Here is a 16,667-nt window from a genome sequence, read left to right on the forward strand (position 1 = left end):
ACTTGTGGCAAAATTGGTTGAGAAGCACTCCAGACATTTTTTTCTCTTGGCAACTTATAGTGCCTATTCTTATGTTAAAATATTTAAGACCTACAGTAAAGAACCTGTGTGTGTTTTTCACCTGGCATTTTCTAAAATGTGGCCAAGTATTCAGATATTATCTGTTAATATCCTAAAGAACTAATATTTTATAGAACATACTTTGAGAAGCCCTAGTCAGTTTTGCAAGAACCTAGAACTTTGGAGAGCTTTGGTATTTCTGACCTTAGTAAAGGTTAAAACCAAATATATCACTCAGTTGGTAAAGTGTTGGAATGAAGCTAATACTACATGGCTGATTACTCAAAGTGTGAACTGAGAGAGAAAAGTGTCTGGAGAAACTGTAAAAGTAAAAACGCTGGAGCAGGGCTGAAAAGAGGAGGAAATGATAGCTCCTAGGCCATCGTGCTAAAATTAAAGGGCTGAGATTCATGAGAACCAAGTTAGCGTGAGTTATGAGACTCAGCAATGTCTGTCTGAGACACAAAAACTGAACTTTTGTTTTGACTCATTGAATTCAAAACCCAAAGTTTGGAGTTTAGCTGGGTTCACTTAATAACTTTCTTTTCTAAGACAGCCCAAGTGGGCTTTCCTTAGAGCCAACAGTAGCCAGTCTTGTATTTGACCCACAGGCCAGAATTTTTCTATTTTCAGCTCCATTTCTTTGCTCTCCCATTTTACTGTATCATTTGTGTGATGAAAATACTATAATAGAATTTAATGTGCGGGGTCTAGATCACTGATAGCTCAAGGAAATAAATAGGTTGTTTAAATGGCCTTTATCCCTCACGTTCATTGTACAGAGGATCTGTAAACTGGGACAGTATTAGTGAGTGATGACAAGTCTGTGCAGGCAACTGTGTCAAAGCTGAAGAAGATTTGATTCGTTGGATTTTCACATTCTTACATAAAGGGGGATTGGAGCTATTGCTTCTTGACTCTTTTAAAGCCACAGGATCTGGAATTCTTTTTCCCCTCCATTGATCAGCCAGTGGTAGGCCTTCTGAATTCCATGTTGGAGGGTCAATGTGTAGTAGTTGGAGTGTGATACTGGGAGTCGGGGCCACAGGTTGCTGGTTCTCTCTGTATCTTTGGACAAGTCACTGCCTGTCTTCCAGCCTCAGTTTGCCCAGATGAAGAGTGGGATAGATTGCTTATTTATTAATGGTGAAGCAAAATAAACCCTGTATTGTGGGAGCTTTGGGAATACACAGTTCTAGAGTTCCCTAGTAATGGTCCAGCCTATTAGCTCTCAAAAAGATGGAATGTGATCATTGGGGCTACAGGCTATGGAGGTTAAGGCAGAGTAGCTCACAGGAGTGAGGGATATAGGAAGGTGTGTTCCAGAGCCCAGAACTGGCACAAGCAAATGCTCCTCTTGCATTTCAGATGAAATAATAGTGAATTTTGGGACTTAGGCTTATATAGGCTGATTTATGTCAGTATTGAACTGCTCAGCTTCAGGAAACCTGGTTCTATCACTATTGTCCATTGCTTCATATGTATATATTTAATTCCCTTCTTTTGATGACTATAGCCTGGAGTATCATGGGGTGTTTTTTTTCTGTTGGGGTTTATTAAACATGACCTCTTTGCTTCATTAGAATGTAGAAATTAGCATTTAATGTTTCTAAAACCTGTGGAGAGGCAGTGAAGTACTTTTCCCTTACAGAGTTAATTTTCTTCAGCTGCTAAAATCCCATAACACTAATAACAGAGGCCTCAAATCTTAATAAAATTGGGTGCAAGAAGTCAGGAAAATATAGTAAGTAACAATTGTGCCAAAAATTATAATGGGCCATGGAATTGCTTCACGTTGAAATTATAAATAATTTGCAATGCTTTTAATACTAGAATAATGGTAGTGCTTCTCATCTTCAGGGTGCCTTGTGAGATTAACCACGTTAGTTACGCTGGTGACGTGTTTACATAAAACCTGTGCTTTCTGAATGTGTGTTGCAGTCTTAACATTCTTGAAATCTTTGCAGACCAGTTCTCAAGATGGGATAGGAAAGCTGGACTCTAGTTTACCAAGTGAAATCGGCCCGAATCCTCCTGTGTTGAGACTAGTCATCTACTGTTCCTTCCATTGAGACAGAACTGTTGCCTGTGTTTTTATTAGTCCTGTTGAATGCAATGGATGGTATTTTGAATTCCTGGGTTAAAAACAGAATTGAAAATCTGAAATGCCTTTACAGAGCGGGCAGCTAAAGTTGCTGAGCAGCAGGAGAGAGAGCGAGCAGCACAGCAACAACAGCCGAGTGCTTCTCCCCGAGCAGGCACCCCTGTGGGGGCTCTCATGGGGGTGGTGCCACCACCAACACCAATGGGGATGCTCAATCAGCAGTTGACACCTGTTGCAGGTAAAAACAGGAGCTAAGACCATTTTTTTTCCACTTTAAGAAATTCCTTCATTTTTTTTTTTTTTTTTTTTCTCCAATGAGGAGTAGGCCACAGTCTTTAGGTTTTCCTATGAGAGATTCAAAGTTTGAAATCATCCATGTTGTCCTTACATTGCCTTTCCCATATGGGCAATGCCTCCCCTCTGCCCCAGAAATGGGCCCTGGGCCCAATCCTGGGAATTGGTAGGGAGCTAGCTGTGGGCTGAGCCTAGTGCTCTTCTCCACCCCGGACTGCTCTTGATAGAGCATTATAGCAGACACTATAAATAGACCCTGAATTCTCTTCTGGAGAGACATCCAAGAGAAAACACAAAACTATTCTTTAGGTGATGTTGACTTCTCCATCTCATTCCAGTATTCAGTTTGCCTTGTTCTGCTGCAGCCATCCTTTAAAAGACTGACCATTTAAAAGGATTTTTGACAACGAATTATAAATCCTTTTTTGGTCACCAGTGTGCATGACTGCTAAGTGGAATACAAAGTCCTATTCAATTCATTGTGCCCACTCTGTAATGCTTTTCTATTTAATTACATTAAACTGCATTTTCTGTTAGTATCCCAGTCACATATTTAAAAAAGAAAAAAAAATGATGAATGTGGTTTGTCTGTGTGTGTTGTCTCTTGATCTGGTAGCCATAGCAAATTGGCTCATCTAGAATTGGATATCGTTGTCTGACAAGCCTCCAACAAGAAGCCTGCAGACAACTTCTTGAATCCCTTCTTCCTGATTTCTCTAAACCTGGTGAGGTCTATACAAGCCCCCGTTCTCCTTAAGCAGAAGCATCTGACCTCTTTTCCAAGGGAGTCGAAGACAGTCTTGTTCAAGGCAGGCTCCGTTGAGATGCTGTTTTTGTTCTTGTTTTTGCTTTTTTTTGTATTTGCTTTGTGAGGAAGAGTAGCATGAGCTAACTTTTCCATTATTGCTCCTACCTTTCATGATAGCAAGTTCTCAAATGCACTGTCGCTGAACTAGCATTTGCACTCGCCAAAGCACATCTGAATCATGGCTGTTCAGTACTTTCAGTGTAACTGATGTTGATCTAACAAATCTTGTAATTGCCTGCTCTATTCCATGGCCCATTTTGGTTAATGGGGTTCCAAAGGTTTTAGAAATCAGGCCTCGAACATGGGGACCTTGAGAGTTAGATTCCCTTATTTGCATCCTGTTTTGTTCTATTTGATTGTGATATTGTAGCACTATGCCCTTGGCTAAAAAGCTCAGGGGCACATTACCTAAATGAATTCAAACAGCTAAAAACATAAAAAGGAAAAGAAAGAAAAAAAGAAAAAAGCGGGGGTTGGGGTACAAAACCAGCAGCTGCAGCATTTTAGCTCCCTGTTGGGGAATAACATCACAGAGCTCTGAGGGTAAGGAGGATGGGGCCGCTTTTTAGAAAACCCCTGTTCCATTGTTGAGTGTGTACTGCCCAGACTTGTGGGCCATGGGAGTGAAGGGCAAGGATTCTCTGCAGGAACCAGTCTACAGTGGGAACTTCTGCTTTCAGGGTGATCTTTCGTGGGTTTACAAGTTGCACAGGGCCTAAGTCTTAGCCTGGGTACTGTCTGAGACCAGCTTTGCTTACAAGCATTGAAGCTCATTTGAACACATGTGACTGGGATAATAAATGCCAAAGTACAGTTTAATGAAGACAAGTGTCATGTCTCTCAGTTCTTAATTTCTTCAACTTCAGCCCGTGAAGGGTGCGTTCAGATGGGCTTTTGTAATTGAAAGCAAAGTCTCCTAACATTCTTAAATTCCCGAAAAGCTGTATCTGGTGGTGGTGTTAAAAGGCAGTTTGGCAACATTGGATCTCCTCATGTTCAAGGTGTGTCTGTTCAAAGTAGTTTTTACTCTGAACTCTCATTTTTTAAAACTCATAATCCTATTTCATGTATATAAGTATTATTTTAAATGTGTTTTATTGGTTCATATAACTACATTTTTCAGTCAGCTTAGATGTAACTCATGATGCAGGCTGAATCTAAGAATTATCAGTAATTTTATAGCTTTAAGAGACTAAACTTGTATAAATAAATACCTTTCAAATCTTTAGGGAAAGTCAAAGAGTAAAATTCTTAGAATTTGGAGTTTTTCTCTATTTCCCCGAGTCTCTCTACAGAGTCTTTATAAAAATGAGGTTTGGCACCAGTCCCTCAACCCTCCCTTTGTGCAAGAAGTTGTGGCCAAAGGTGATTGCATTTTGGGGGGAAGTATTATGTTTTGTTCATTGTGATCATTTCAAATCCTAGAAAAGTCAAGTTGTTTTTCTTGCTTTTAAAAAATGTGTGGCTTCAAAGGTCTTTTGATAGGTGAGTCTTCGACATTTTGAAATTATTTTCTTCCTTTCACTCCTTTTGCCAAAAATACTTGTTTCTTGAAACTCTTCCTTAGCCAGCAGAAAATATTTTGTCATGTGAAAATGCACTTTGAAAATAAAGGAGTAAAAGAGTGTTCACAGAAATTCTGTACCACATTTAAAATGCTCCCTGCTAAATGAAGGTTTATGTGAGGACATTTGTGAGTGTGGAGACAACGATGACAATTGGCATTTTCTCATGTCAGCAGAGCCTGATTCTCCAGCCATTCCTCCCGAAGGTCTGCATGCAGGCTTCGAGTGACCTGGGCTTAGGTTGACTTGGGAGGGTTTAGTTTTTATCTTTATTTTAACTTGTTTGAGACCTAAAGATGAAATATCAGACATCGTGATCGCTCTTAGTGGTTTGTCAGACAAGCTCTAGCATGATCCATTCTTAGCGACAGTGGTGAGGCTAGAAGGGAGGAGGAGTGGATGAAAAATTCTTCCCATCCTCCCACAAGCTGGAGAACCATGCTTTGTGATCAGGGCTGTGCACCTCATTTCCCTCCATTCCAGTTTCCCCTCGTGTGTACCCATGATAGGCATATGAGTGTGGGCAGAGTGAAATGATGGGGTTATTACTGCTCAATTAGAAACACAGTCGCAGAACTGGTCACTCTGAATAGCTTGCAATAATCATGACCTTGGGAAGGCTGTTACTGGAACTACTCTTTATTTTTATCTGAAAACATGCAGTATGTTTATCCCAGGAAAAATAACTACAAGTAATAATATACTAAGTACTAATTCATCCAGAAATGTTGGGTTTCATATTTGTAACTTTTTATTTTGTTCATTTTTGCAACAAAATAATTGCACTAATTGCTGTTGTATCATGCAATACTAAGGGTGCTTTATTCATTAGTAGTGCATGTGGGAGGTTTGTTATTACTTAGCTCATGTTGCATGTTAATGATGCATGTCTGAAATTTATTGTGTCCTTCAAGGCATGATGGGTGGCTATCCGCCAGGCCTTCCACCTTTGCAGGGCCCAGTTGATGGCCTTGTTAGCATGGGCAGCATGCAGCCACTTCACCCTGGGGGGCCTGCACCCCACCATCTTCCGCCAGGTGTGCCCGGCCTCCCGGGCATCCCACCACCGGGTAAGAACTTCATCCTCATTCACTCATTAATCTCATCTTTATGTTCTTTTTCTCCCTCAACCAGTTGTTTTAGGAGGCACTTCCCTGCCCGTTATGAGCAGGCCTTCCCACACTGAGAACCCTAGAGATGTCAGCAGCAGGGCCTGTCCTGTGTGTAGAGCAACTGGATTCCTAGCAGCAGCACAGGGCAGGAGGCAGACTCTAAAAACACACAATTTAGCGTGCTGAAAAACTCAGACACAGCCTAGAAAGTTGTGCCCTCTTTATGAATGAATAAAATTTCTCAAATTGCTAGTTGGGAGACACTAAAAGCACTTTTTGCTCCTGAGTGCATTACTTCCTTTGATGTAGTTTTTATCTTACAGGATCTTATAAAGGGTCCCTACTGTATCTCTTGCTTCTGAATTGAAGTCACTAATATGGAACTTGTCAGAAATCCTTCAGTCATTCCTTTTAGGAACAAAAAGGAGGGAGGGAACAAATTTGCACTGAACTGGTTTTCTGTATCTGAGTTCCCTAAGAAGCATGACATAACATGTTAAAGAACAACATAGTCCACTCTACTAACTGTAGACACTGGTTTGTGGACAGAAGCTCAGAAGTTATTTTACATAGAAACATATAAATGAAATCCAGCTTTAGCTACAGTGTAACTTTATAATTAATTAGTAAGTTGAAAGTTTATTATGAAAGGAAAATCACAAGTTCCCATATTAATTGTCATCATATTCAAAAGAACTGACCCTTAGCTATAATCCGGTTGGAGAGATTGTGATTTTAACACAACTTGGAATTCATTTGGTCCATTATCCAAAATAAAAGCTAAAGGCTCAGCCCAGATGATAAAATGTAACAACATTAGATTTGCTTACACCAGTGTTGGACCTACCGATCATAGGGTTATAAAGATTTCCAAAGGATGCTTCAGAGGGCACACCCAGCAATGTGCAGGGTGAGTAAACGCGGTGGCTTGGCCTAGAGCCTCCCGCCACACTCTTATTACTAGAGAGTTACTACAGAATGGTCATAACTCCACAAAAGTGTGTGATCCAGATGTATCCAAAGCAGGAAATACTTTGTGGGAGAACATGCTTCATTATGTAGATGGTGAACTGTGAGTGAGTTGCTGTTGAAACAGAAGTCAGTCACAAAATGGATGTGCCCATGTGTCAAATAGAATTGGCCTTAATTCAGTGCCTTCTCATCTTGGCAAAGAGTAGCTCACTGAGTCAGTAGACCAGGTTAGAGCTGACTTCTAAGACTCAGTGGGAAACACATCTAAGACCAGAACTGTGTATGTAGCAGATATCTTTGATGGGTGTTGGGGCACTGCTATTTGCCTTTTCCTCTTCAGATTTTAAATTGTGTTTGAAAGGAACAACACACCTGATGTAGACAGGAAGACAGGGAAGAAACACTCTTAGTGCCTACATCCACACATTTCTGATCAAGCTTTGAGAGGAGAATTCGGTGAACTCCTCTGGGGATTTGGCCCACATTCTCACCTGCTGCTCACTAGCGTGACATTTGTAGAGGAAGGAGAGGGGTCTGCTGATTAGTTTGTGCTACTCTACAAAGATTGGTACTGGCAGCTCAGGGGGGCCCACTGTATTGTGGAATCTTAAGTCTGGTGAGTGTCTGGAAGGCAGGGGTAGGGGTCATTAATATGTTGCAGCTTACCCACAACAACCTCTTTATTCATTCATGAATAATCATTAGGATCCTGTTATGGTGATCCAGGTGTACCTACCCTTCTGAGTACTTGAAATATAAAAATTCCTGCTTTGTAAACAGAAAGCTTATTTTTATTATTTTCTGTCTAACAAATGTCTCATACCTCCTGGAAGTAGCATTTAGTAGTTCTGAACCTTAGAATATTGGGCTGGTTCTGCCTGGTCAAAATATTAACATTTTGAATCCAAAGGAACTATATAGAATATAAAGTTAGCTCCTCTTGAGCCTTTTATGCAGCCAGTAGGATTTGTTTCAGGTTTAAACAACAACTCACCAGGATTTCTGTTGTACAGTAGTTTTTAATGAACCGGTTTTCTTGTATCTCTTTGTTTTGAGAACAGTAAATGAATGGTCCTGAGATTATTAAAATAACCCTAATACTAAATTTAGGACATCTCATTATTATCAGTTAGTACCTGTGAGACAGAAATTATTTATGAAGAGTCACCAAAAGTAATTTATAAAATTATTATCCGATACATATTCAAATATTGTAGGATCATATCTTTCCCTTTTCCTTCATTTTGCATTTGAAGTGATAGCCCTTTTCAAAGTGCTATCTATCAGATGGAAGTGTCCTCTCTCAGCCAACATTAGTAACTCCAGTCAGAACTAGAGGTGCTGGTGGCCTGGGAGGGGACCGCAAGGATGTGCCTCCAACCTCCACAGAGTTCATTTAACTATACACTTGCACAGCCTCTCCCCTGTGTCCTTGTATCCTACCACACTGCATACCGCTGAGCCTGATTGAATGCCATTACTGCTGACCTTAAACACAGGCTTCAGGACAGAAGAATGTGTTGTCAGAAGAAAAATACCTTAAAAATATAGGTGTATTCTGAGTATAGCTTACCTAGGGAAATACTAGAATTTTTGCAGGGTTCAAATAATTTCTAAGCCATGAATAATTAATACACATCTGACAAGTTGAACTAGCATTGTCAAAAACCTAGGAAACAAAAACAATAGGAATTTCTGTTTGAATGCTACATCCTGTGTTGGGTGCATAGGGTTCCTATCCACAAAGACTCAACTGCAGAGAGATCCATAGGCTTGCATTATAAATGGCATAATTTCTTATCAGTTTTTCAGTCTTGTCCACCAGAGCCTCTAATTAAGACATTGCATTCTGAATTACAGGTGTAATGAACCAAGGGGTGGCCCCTATGGTAGGGACTCCAGCACCAGGCGCAAGTCCATATGGACAGCAGGTAAGTCTCCCAGTTGGATTTTCTAGGACTTGACAGAGTTCACATTATTTTCTTTCATAAAATATGTATAAGTATTTTTTCCCCTCACTATGTGGTCTGTACTCTTTCAGGTAGGAGTTTTGGGGCCTCCAGGACAGCAGGCACCACCTCCATATCCTGGCCCACATCCAGCTGGTCCCCCTGTTATACAGCAGCCAACAACGCCCATGTTTGTGGCTCCTCCACCGAAGACCCAACGGCTTCTCCACTCAGAGGCCTACCTGAAGTACATCGAAGGACTCAGTGCGGACTCCAACAGCATTAGCAAGTGGGACCAGACCCTGGCAGGTAAGAAGAGTCCTTCTCACCAAGTATGAAATCCACGCTTTGTTCAGGTCCTCTTGCTGCTATTGCCATATTATAACCCAGGGCAAATACCCATTTTCTTATACAAGTAAAATAAATGGTATATTTAATACAAGGGTTTGAAGCTTCTTTGTATATTAACATCACAATTTGAAAAAAAAAATTTTTTTTTTGCTGAATCTCAAAGCTTAATTTTATCATAAATATCATCATCATCTTTTTAAGTATATTCTGAATTTTTTAAATTACTATTTTAGGCATTTGGACATTAAACATAGATACATTTGAATAAATTAAAGTTATTTCACCTCAATTTTTTTTGTGGTTAAACCTCACCTGAGGATACTTTTTTCCATTGATTTTTAGAGAGAGTAGAAGGGAGGGATAGGGCGAGAAAGAGAGAGAGAGAGAGAGACAGACAGACAGACAGACAGACAGACACAGACAGGCAGACATGGTAGATTGGTTGCCTCTGGCACACATCTAGGGATCAAACCTACAACCCAAGTACCTGTCCTTGACTAGGAATTGAACCCAAGACCCATCAGTGCACAGGCCAATGTTCCAACAATGAACAGCACCAACCAGGGCTCACCTCAATTTTTTAAAAAATATATATTTTATTGATTTTTTTACAGAGAAGAAAGGAGAGGGATAGAGAATTAGAAACATTGATGAGAGAGAGACATCGGTCAGCTGCCTCCTGCACACCTACTGGGGATGTGCCCGCAACCCTGGTACATGCCCTTGACTGGAATCGAACCTGGGACCTTTCAGTCCTCAGGCCGATGCTCTATCCTCTGAGCCAAACCAGTTTTGGCTCACCTCAATTTTTAAAAGGGAAAAATATATTAGAAAATATGTTTCTGTTAACCTATCAAGTTAGTCATTTAGTTCAACAGACTTATTCAGTACAAACTAAAATAACTTGCCTAGTCTCTTGAAGTTTGAAGTTTCTATTCATTCTTTATTCCTAAACCAAATGTGATAATTTGGTTTCTTTTATAAAAGTAGTAGGTATGTTTTCCCTTTCTTCACATTTACCTTTTTAGGAGTTTCTCTTCACATGGAAGCAATTATTCATTACCAGGAGCGGCTACAACAAAATATTAATAACCTAATCTTTTAGGTGTTTGTACAGCTCTTTGGTGAAATCATTATTATAAATTAGGTAATTTCTAAAATACAAAGCATAAAGCAACACATTCCCAGTTAGGTAGTTACTTGCTTAAGTGAAGTAGTTTTCAAGATGTCTAATAAAATTATATAAGAAATTTGTTTGGAATTATTCTGCAGAGTTAACATTTGCAATATTTAATAAATCATTATGTTTTTATGTTCTAATCTATCAAACCTTAGGACTGAGGGAAAATTTGTTACCTTAACATTTCTGTTTATATTCCTCTGTCTACACTTTAATTTTTAGCTCGAAGGCGTGATGTCCATTTGTCAAAAGAACAAGAGAGCCGCCTGCCCTCTCACTGGCTGAAAAGTAAAGGGGCTCACACCACCATGGCAGACGCCCTCTGGCGACTCCGGGATCTGATGCTCCGAGACACCCTCAACATTCGCCAAGCTTACAATCTAGAAAACCTTTAATCACATCTATTACGTTTCTTTTATAGAAGCATACGAATTTTGTGGAATAGTAGCCACATAGTTAAAGGGGGTGGGGGGGAGGAGCAAAGGATGATAATTTTTGCATTTTACTGTACATCACAAGGCCATTTTTATATAAGGACACTTTTAATAAGCTATTTCAATTTGTTTTTGTTATATTAAGTTGACTTTATCAAATACACAAAGATTTTTTGCATACGTTTCCTTCGTTTAAAACCAGTTTCATAATTGGTTGTCTATGTGTAGACTTGGAGTTTCATCTTTTTACTTGTTGCCATGGAACTGAAACCATCAAAGGTTTTGTCTTGGGTTAGGGTTTTTTGGTTTTTGTTTTTATAAAAGAACAAACAGTGAAAAAAATACACACACACACACACACACACACACACACGAGTTTACAGATTAGTTTAAGTTGACAATGAAATGTGAAGTTGGTCCTAGTTTACATCTTAGAGAAGGGAGTGTATTTGTGTCTGTTTCATGTGCCTGAATATCTTAAGCCACTTTCACAAAAAGTGTGTTACAGGTGAAGTGAAAGGTTGTTGTTTAGGTTATACGTGTTTGGCAGACATGGCACATTCGCTCTGTTAACTCGGAGGCTCACTGCAGAAATCTGAAGTCAGTACTGTGCGTCTTTCTGCAGCTGGTGCGGCTCCCAGTGGGGAGAGCACTTCTTGTGCTGAGTTAGATGTCTGTGGTGTCAGTTATTTTTGTAGAATATGTGCACAATCCTGAATTATATTTAGTCTTGGCAGGTAAGTTTAAAGGTACTTTTGATCTATTTATAATAATTCACAATTAATGCTTATACGTGTTAGATGATTTAAAATTTTAAATCTCTTACATTGAAAAAAAATTGGAAGTTTGTCTCGAAGAAAGCATTGAGGCATCAGTGGAGGTGATTTATTTTTCAGCATAATACCTAAACTAACAGAGGGAGTGCATCACTAGATATGAGCTGCATCAGAAGCCTGATTGTAAATTTGTAGACGGCCTGCATATGCAAATGTTTTAGTATTCTTTGTTCCCTAGTCAGATGTGGCTTTCTTTTTTCTTCTAAATTTCTTCATTGTAATTCTCAATCAGAAATTCAAAACTTCCTAAAATATTTAAAATTCAGCTTGTGCCTTTAAATTTCAAGAGAAAGGCATCATAATTTAATAAAATACTCATGAAAAAGACTATTACAGATCCTAAACACTTGGGTTTGATGACCCTGTCTCTTATATGACCCTAAAATAAACATTTGGAGGCAGTGTATGATGCTCAGACAGGTAGAAAGCAGCAGATATGGAACAGTGTTTCTAGGATTTTTGGAAACCTGCTTTATTGTAGCAAAGTCGTTGCCATTGTGGTTGACCTTCCACTGCTGTTTGCAAGTTGAAAGTGACTTTCAGAGGATACTTTTTCTTTTAGTCTGGTATGACTCAGTACCTAGATATTTCATTACCATTCTTATTAAATCATGGGGACAAAAGTGTGTAGAATGGATAAAAGTCTCTTGTTATCTACATAGAAGGCCCTTGTAACTTAATTGCCGGTAGTCAACCACTGGATCTCAGTTTGCATCAAGTATTTTAAATAATTCTGAATTTTTTTAAAAAAATGTATTGCAATAGTATATCAGTACCTATTGTTAAACTGAATCAGATAAAGAAATCTTCAGTTCCTGGTTATTTGGGCCATTGAATCATCATGGACTGTATAATACAATCAGATTATTTTATTTCTAGACATCCTTGAATTACACCAAAGAACCTGAAATTTAATTTTGGTTAAGTTATTTATTTATTTCTTGTGTCCATTTTTTTTTTCCCTTCTTAAGGTCTGAATGAGACTTCTTGGGAAGCCTCTAAAAACTGTTTTTTCTGTGGGCTACATGGGGCATTAGAAGCCAGAGCACTCCTCCTCCGGACTCCTTCCCAGTGTCCGGAGGTGCCATCGGAACCATCGACCTGGCCGGGAGCGTCCCTCAGGCAGTGCAGAGTCGGGCCAGGGGGCCACTAGGCAGGCTCTAATTAAGTTTTTCTTTACAAAAAATAATTTATTTTAGAATCATGTCTTTCGGTATATTAACTTGGAGAATATGAGTTAATATTTAGGAAATAAGATTTGAGGTCAGCGATCTTCAAAAAAAAATTTCTTTGCTCATTTAAAAAAGTACAAGTTAACTATACACCCTTTATCCACGAGATTTAGGAATTGTAGTGATACGGCTTAGAAAGCATAATGGCCTACGTATTTTCAAAATATAAGTTCATGTGGGAAAGAATTTTGTTTATGTGTGTGGAGGAAACCTATAGGTTTAAAATAATATGTCAGCCAACTGATTTAAAAGACCTTTAATTGTTTTGTTTTTGAAGCCACCCTGGTCTTCCTATGAGGAAGAATTGAGAGGAGATGCTTCTCTGTGAAAAACTTCCAAATTGGTGGTGTTGACTTTTGAAATTGAACATTTTCAGACTTGATTTAAACTTGGTTATTCTAATTTCTATATCAAAACTTGGTTTATTCTAATATCTGTATCAAAAGAGTTTTACGTGGTAACTAGACTTATAACATGTATGTATCATATGTTTGTTCATCTAAAGCTTTTTAATCCAAATAAAAATGGAGTTTGCAAAGTGATTTGGATTAACCAGATTTGGTTGTTCTGTTAAAGCTTGTCTCAGATGTTAGCTTCAAACAGGTTAACTCCTGCAAAGCTTGATTTTGTGCTGACAGGGATACCGCTGCTAGTTTAGGGGAAGAGAGCTCCTCACAGTGCCGGACACTGGTCCGGGGCTCAGGCGCATCAACACAGAAGCCAAATGTAGCCACACTGCTGTCCTCAGGGTGGGCAGAAATGCAGGTCTAAGTTAAAAATTAAAGAGTTACTGATTGCAAAATTAAATTAAAAAAGAGTTACTGATTGCACAAGGTAAGGAAAGCATGTCCTAGATCATAAAGCAGTATAACCCATTTCAAATAGTCAGTTGTTTGTGGTCAGAAGAGATATGTCCCAGGTGTGTCTTTAATATGCTTATAAGCTCTTAAAACATGACCACACTTCTAATAGAAAGTGTTGGTAAAATCAACCAACTGCTTTCCTCTAGTATCACTTTGCAAATCCCAGTGATTCTGTTTTCCTAAGAGCTTAGGGCTAAGCGTACATCTTTGCTCATGAGTATATTTTGGATCAGTGATGTATAAACTAAACACTGTGAGCAAACAAATACTGCCAAGTATGACTCTCTTTTTGGTTTGGAAGTGTGCTAGGTCAGCTAAAGGAAAGTTTATAACCTAACAGACTATTTCTATCCCAAAAATATATGTATTCATTGGATTACACATAAAAATGGCAAGAACTTTCACACGTGTGAAGACTAAAAAATTGATAATATTCTACTAGGAGATAAATTCTTTGGAAAGCCTCCTGTTCCCCAAGTGCATTTTGTTTTAAAGAGAGGTTATTCAGTTGGAAAAAAATCAAACTTACAAAAAGATATTAATGTAATTATTGTAATTTGCATCAGAGAGATTAGACAAAACTTCCAAAATAGGACTGCAAGATGAACAAAGTTACTGTGTTCCTAACTTAGGTATTTTATCAGTTCAGATGATAACGTGAAGCTCCAAAGCCCAAATTCTTTCCACAACACTGCAGTGCTAATTAAGCCTGTCATTCTAAATTGAGGGGGGGTGGGGGTTTGTTGTTCAATATTTGCCGTGTAGTTGACACTAGGGGGCACTGCAGTCCTATAATCAGCATAGAAGAGCAGTGCCTTTTTGTTGTTTTGTTAAGCCTCACCTGAGGATATTTTTTCCATTGTTTTTTTTTAGAGAGTGGAAGTGGGGGAGGTAGAAACATCTATGTGAGAGAAACATATTGATTAGTTGCCTTCCATACACACCCAAACCTGCAACCCAGGTACATGCCCTTGATCAGGAATCAAACCCATGACCCTTTGGTATTTGAGCCAATGCTCTATCCACTGAGGACACTGGCCAGAGCACAATGTCCTTTAAGTTTATTCAAATTCTCTTAAATCGTTCCAGTGTCTGATGGGGTAGAGTCATATTCCTTAGGAGGGTTAAAGTTGTTTTGAGCCCTGGCTGTATTGCTCAGTGATAGAGCATCAGGTCTTTGCACCCAAGGATTCTGGGTTCAATTCCTGGTCAAGGGCATGTGCCTGGTTGCAGGTTTGTTCCCTGGCCCAGTTGGGACATATGTAGGAGGCAACTAATCAATATGTCTCACATGGATGTTTATCTTTTTTTTAAAATATATTTTATTGATTTTGTACAGAAAGGAAGGGAGAGAGATAGAAACATCAATGAGAGAGAGTCATCAATCAGCTGCCTCTTGCACACCCCATACTGGGGATATGCCTGCAACCAAGGTACATGCCCTTGACTGGAATCGAACCCGGGACCTTTCAGTCCCCAAGCCGATGCTCTATCCATTGAGCCAAACCGGTTTCGGCTAGATGTTTATCTTTTACACCTCCTGCCTCTAAAAAGCAATGGGAAAAAATATCCTCGGGTGAGGGTTAACAAAAAAAAAAAAAAAAGTTTTGAAGCAAAGTTCAAAAGAAAGTTTGCAACTTGGTTAACAAAACTTTTAAAATATAAATATTTTATTGATATTTTACAGAGAGGAAGAGAGAGAGACAGAGAGTTAGAAACATCGGTGAGAGAGAAACATTGATCAGCTGCCTCCTGCACACCCCCCACTGGGGATGTGCCCACAACCAAGGTACACGCCCTTGACCAGAATTGAACCCGGGACCCCTCAGTCCACAGGCTAATGCTCTATCCACTGAGCCAAATCGGTTTCAGCAACAAAGTTAATTTTTAAGTTATTGCAGGGATGGGGAACCTTGTCTGCCAAGGGCCATTTGGATGTAATACCATTTGCTTAATATAGTTCACTTGATATAAATTTATGGTGCTATGAAAAAAGCTCATAGATTTATTGGCAGAGCCAGATCAAATGATTTCTCAGGCTTTACTGACCAAGAGCCAGATGTCCCCCATCCCTACTCTATAGCATCCAAACTAATGTGCTCTGAAAGTATCTTAAATTTAATACAGTAATTGCTTTGCTAGTGTCCTTGCCTTGGAGTCAAAAATTAACCTGTCATCTTCAAAGGTTTGTTGCCTTTCAGTAAATCGGCACTCATGTGTATGTGTTAATAAAACATTTTTTTATTGATCTGAAACATTGATTTGTTCCACTATTGATGCATTCATTGCTTGCTGCTTGTAAGTGCCCTTACCAGGGATGTTGAACCCACAACCTTGGCATATCGGGACAATGCTCTAACCCCCTGAGCTACCTGGCCAGTGCTCTAATATATATATTTAAAAAGAAGAAAGCTCGCCCTAACCGGTTTGGCTCAGTGAATAGAGCATCGGCCTGCAGACTGAAGGGTCCCAGGTTCAATTCTGATCAAGGACATGTACCTTGGATGCAGGCACATCCCCAGTGGGGGGATTGCAGGAGGCAGCTGACTGATGTTTCTAACTCTCCCTCTACCTTCCTTCTCTGTAAAATCAATAAAATATATTGGGGGTACGTGGGGGGAGGAGTGGAGAAAGCTAGGGAAGATTACGAATTTCAGAGTAGTGATTCTAGGAGTCAGGAAGGTGGGTCAGGGAAGGGACCAAAAGCAGACATAGAAGTTAGATTATTTTATTAGTATTTATAACTATTCTTTGTAAAATGGATGAAATATTCTCTATTTGTAGCAAATATTAAACTTCTAAATCGGGGTGGGGGTGGAGGAACTTGGGATAAAGCCATATAATTGTATCATACCACAATTTTCTTATGCCCGAAGTCCCACCAGTAAAATGCCTGTGAACCGGTTT

The 16,667-nt window shown here is 39.3% G+C and overlaps 1 protein-coding gene across 23 annotated transcripts in view; it reads left to right on the plus strand.

Annotated features, from left to right (window-relative positions):
- Positions 1 to 13,439, plus strand: part of PBRM1 (polybromo 1) — a 96,771-nt gene extending 83,332 nt beyond the window's left edge. For 10 of the 23 annotated variants that reach the window (XM_045579070.1, XM_045579073.1, XM_045579069.1 and 7 more), the window contains 5 exons: positions 2,238 to 2,402; positions 5,746 to 5,901; positions 8,776 to 8,846; positions 8,957 to 9,173; positions 10,618 to 13,439. In XM_045579070.1, coding sequence (XP_045435026.1) covers positions 2,238 to 2,402; positions 5,746 to 5,901; positions 8,776 to 8,846; positions 8,957 to 9,173; positions 10,618 to 10,790 — 782 coding nt within the window. In that variant the 3' untranslated portion in view covers positions 10,791 to 13,439. Of the gene's footprint in view, positions 1 to 2,237; positions 3,703 to 5,745; positions 5,902 to 8,775; positions 8,847 to 8,956; positions 9,174 to 10,617 lie in introns of those variants that run through there. The other 13 variants (XM_036430911.2, XM_036430913.2, XM_036430914.2 and 10 more) reach the window with 3 other exon arrangements.
- The last annotated feature ends 3,228 nt before the right edge of the window (positions 13,440 to 16,667 follow it).

This window comes from Pipistrellus kuhlii, unplaced genomic scaffold (genome assembly GCF_014108245.1).
Source record: "Pipistrellus kuhlii isolate mPipKuh1 unplaced genomic scaffold, mPipKuh1.p scaffold_m20_p_11, whole genome shotgun sequence".
Classification (NCBI taxonomy): Eukaryota; Metazoa; Chordata; class Mammalia; order Chiroptera; family Vespertilionidae; genus Pipistrellus; species Pipistrellus kuhlii.